Below are 3,762 nucleotides of genomic sequence, written 5' to 3'. Positions count from 1 at the left end.
CTGTCAGCATTCACAGACCACAGTAAGAACAGACCCAGTTCGTCACACAGGGACACTAGAGCTCACCCAGTTTTGCACACTTGCTCTCACGTGACGGTTCACACTTCCCCACATGCTGACGGTGCTTGCATGGTTTTGCACACTCACACTCGATCTTGCATGGTAGTTTTCACTGCCGCACATGAGCAACACCACTTTTGCACACTCACATTGGGGCTCTCACCACAGTTCACATTTCCTCACAGGCACAATGGCGACTGCATGATTTTGTGATCACTGTCACACAGCCAGTCACACTCCGTGCATGAAACTGGCACTCAAAATTTTTCACACTCACACCCGCATGGCCATTCACATGCCCCTGTATGAACAATGACACACTGTTTTGCACACACACACTTGCTCTTCCATGGCAGGTCACACTGCCCTCTATGAACGATGCCACATGTGCACACTCACATTCGCTCTCGCACAGTGGTTTACATTTCCCCACACACACTATGACACTTGCACAATTGTGTGCTCACACTTGCTCTCACACGGCCATTCAGTCTCACCTGCATGGACAACGGTGCTCACCCAGCTTTGCACACACACAGATCGCACTCTCACATTCAGTTCACACGTCCCCATGCGCTGACTGCTCTTGCACGGTTTTGCACACTCGCCGTCACACCGCCAGTCACACTTCCCCACATGCACAATGGCCCTTGCACGATTGTGCACATTCCCACTCACTCTCGCACGGCCATTCCCACTCCCCTGCACGAACAATGCCGCTCCCCCAGCTTTGCACCCTCCCCCTTGCTCTTGCACGGCGGGTCCCCTGCCCCCGCTTGCCCGATTCGGCCCCCTTGCTCCCACTGCCGTTCCCGCTTCCCCACGAGTGCCACGCCCCACCCTGGCGGGGCAACTGGCCCTTCCCCTTGTGCCCCCTCGCACGCCCGGCTGGCACCAGGGCCCGATGGCTCACCCGCTTCTCGTGGTTGGGGATGATGCAGCGCACGAAGTTGGGGTTGGTGTTGCGCAAGGTGGCCATGAGCTTGGCCAGCGACTCCTTGTAGAGCTGGCCCACGGTGCGGAACATCCCCTTCTTGGTCTTGTAAGAGGCCCCGAAAGCCACGTCCCCCATGCTGCTCACCTGGTCCAGGCCCACGATCCGGTCCACTGCGGGCGAGGGGGCGGGGTCAGCCGGGAGCCCCCTCCCATCCCCGGAGCCCCCGCCCGGAGAGCTGGGGCTGGGGTAGTGGGAACCGCCCCCCACAGCCCCACAGTGCCCCCTGCTGGGAGAGGTGGGCCTGGGGTAGTGGGGAACCCCTCCCCCAGCCAGCACCCCATAGTGCCCCCCGCTGGGAGAGGTGGGGCTGGGGTAGTGGGAGCCCCCCCCCAGCCAGCGCCCGACATCTCCCCCTTGCTGTAGCAGGCAAAGGGCCCTGAATGGATGGAGGATGCAAAAAAGGGGCAAAGGGGGGGGGGGGGAACGGCCCTTATCCCCCCCCCCCCCCCCGCTGACCTGACAAAGGGCCGGCTGGGGGGCTGCTGCCTGGTGGGAGAGGGGGTCTGGCTAGACGGGCCCCTGATCCCCCTCCCTGGGGCTTAGCCATCGCGGTGAGGCGGGGATCTGCCCCGGGGCTCAGCGATCTTAGCAGGGGGGCAGCCCAGGCTGGGGGGGTGATGTGAGGGGGGGCGGGTGATGTGAGGGAGGGCGAGTTGGGGGGGCTGATGGGGGGGGGGGAACATGGACGTACTTTCACCTTGGCCTGGGGACACCCCGGCGTAGCTGTCAAAGAAATAAACCTTCTGGATGTTCCCGATCTCTGGAGAGGCCGACGCGGGGGTCGGGGCGAGGGGAGGGGGACGGGGGGGGGGGGGTTAGACAGACAGACAGAGAGATCAAGGACAGATGGACGGACAGAGAAATCAAGGACAGAAGGGGCCAGGCCCGGAGGGCAGAGAACACAGCAGAACAGCGAGAGCCAGTTAGTTACAGCACCGAAGGGGTTAATGGGGGGGAGAAATCATCACGGGGGGGGGTGAGGTAAATGGGGGGAATCATCCCAGCAGCCCCCCGGCCCCGAGGCCAGCAGAATGCCGGGGGGCGGGGGGAAGAGGTCAAGAATTAGTGGATGCTACTGGGGGGGTCAGAGAGGTCAGGGGAGGGGGAGTCGGTGCCAGGGGGTGCTAGCGACCCCCCCCCCAGTTATTTACAGTGGGCTTTGCTTTGAGTCTCCTGATTCCTGGGGAGTGAGTGTGGGGGGACAGGTGGGGTTAGTGGCTGGGGGCTGTTGGGGGGGCACAAAGGGCCAGTGGCTGGGGCTGTCTGTGGGGAACTAGGGGGTGCACAGAGTTGCTGTGCCGGGGGGGCTGTGGGGGCAGTGGCTGGGGCTGGCTGTGGGGGACCGGGGGGTGCACAGAGGTGCTGTGCCTGGGGGGGGTCTGTGGGGGCAGTGGGGGGCAGTGGCTGGGGCTGTCTGTGGGGGGCCGGGGGGGTGCACAGAGGTGCTGTGCCTGGGGAGGGGGGTCTGTGGGGGCAGTGGCTGGGGCTGTCTGTGGGGGACCTGGGGGGTGCAGGGAGCTGCTGTGACTGAGAAAGTAGAAGAAGGGAGCAGACAGTGGCTCCGTGGGGAGAGTAAGGGTGTTCCCCACCCCAACCCCACCCCAGCACCGCCCCCCCCACCCCACCCTACCGTCCTTCCAGAGCTCGGCGGTGAAGCGCTCCGTGCTCTGGTGCAGCAGGGTGGCCACGTTGTCGTTCAGCGGGTCCATGTTCTTCATCAGCCACTCGTCCGCCTTGTAATCCACCTGCGAGGGGGGAGGGCGCATGGGTCAGGGGGAGGCACCCCAGCCCCCACAGCCCGACAAGCTGGGGCCTGTGGGACTCCCTGCCACTTGACAACCTGGAGGGTTTAAAACCACAGCGGGGGGGGGGGGGGGGGGGGGCACGCAGGGGGGGGGGGGGGGGGGGGGGGGCGACACAGGACTGGGGGAGTAAACTGAGCGGGACGACACACAGCGAATGGGAGCCAGGACTCCTGGGTTCTCTCCCCAGCCCGGGGAGGGGAGGGGGATCTGGTGGTTAGAGAGGGGAGCTGGGAGCCAGGATGCCTGGGTTCTCTCCCCGGCCCTGGGAGGGGAGTGGGCAGCATAACACCGAGCTAGCCTGGGGCCTCTGAGTGAATCGGGTTATGATGGGAAAACCACTGCACTTAAGGGACTGTCCACTAGAGGGCAACATCACACACACAAACACACACACAGAGCAGGGCCCGGGCCCCCTAGCAGGATACACACACACACCAGGGACCAGCCCCCCCAGCAGGGGCAAGGGCACCCACCTTGCCGGCGTAGTGGAGGATGCAGAAGTCGGCCTTGTCGCGCAGCTGCCGGGGTTTCTGGAACTTGGGGTGCCCCCCCTGCTCCTGGATCACCTTCTCCACAAAGCTCTTGTCGGTGGCTTTGGGGAACCAGCACTCCTCGTCCAGCAGGGCCAGCACTCCCGGGGGGTTCACCTGTGGGGGGGAGGGGCCGTCACCCCACTGGCCCCCTGTGCACGGGGCCCCCTGCCCAGCCGCTCCGCCCCCTGCCCCGTGGCACAGAGCCACCTGCCCAGCCCCCCCTCCTTCCCCCCCCCCACAGCACTTCGCCCCCTGCCCGGACGCCCCGCCCCGAGACCCAGTGACCCCTACTGAGCTCCCCTTGCAGCAGGCGCTCCCTGCCCGGCCCCCCCCCCCCCCCCCCCCCCCCCCCCCCCCCCCCCCCCCC

General features: G+C 65.3%; 1 protein-coding gene across 1 annotated transcript in view; it reads right to left on the bottom strand.

Annotated features, from left to right (window-relative positions):
* Positions 1–973: 973 nt before the first annotated feature.
* Positions 974–3,762, bottom strand: part of LOC113405178 (myosin-10-like) — a gene marked incomplete at both ends in the record, with an annotated part of 4,697 nt that continues 1,908 nt past the window's right edge. Inside the window, 3 exons of the mRNA XM_026646110.2 lie at positions 974–1,167; positions 2,688–2,802; positions 3,336–3,509. Of these exons, the coding sequence (XP_026501895.2) occupies positions 974–1,167; positions 2,688–2,802; positions 3,336–3,509 (483 nt within the window). The remainder of the gene's footprint in view (positions 1,168–2,687; positions 2,803–3,335; positions 3,510–3,762) is intronic.

The sequence above is a fragment of the Terrapene carolina genome, unplaced genomic scaffold (assembly GCF_002925995.2).
Source record: "Terrapene carolina triunguis isolate 2854851 unplaced genomic scaffold, T_m_triunguis-2.0 Scaffold34032, whole genome shotgun sequence".
In the NCBI taxonomy this organism is placed as follows: domain Eukaryota; kingdom Metazoa; phylum Chordata; order Testudines; family Emydidae; genus Terrapene; species Terrapene triunguis.
Note: the sequence above shows the minus strand (reverse complement) of the source record. Positions and strands in the feature narration are given on the sequence as shown.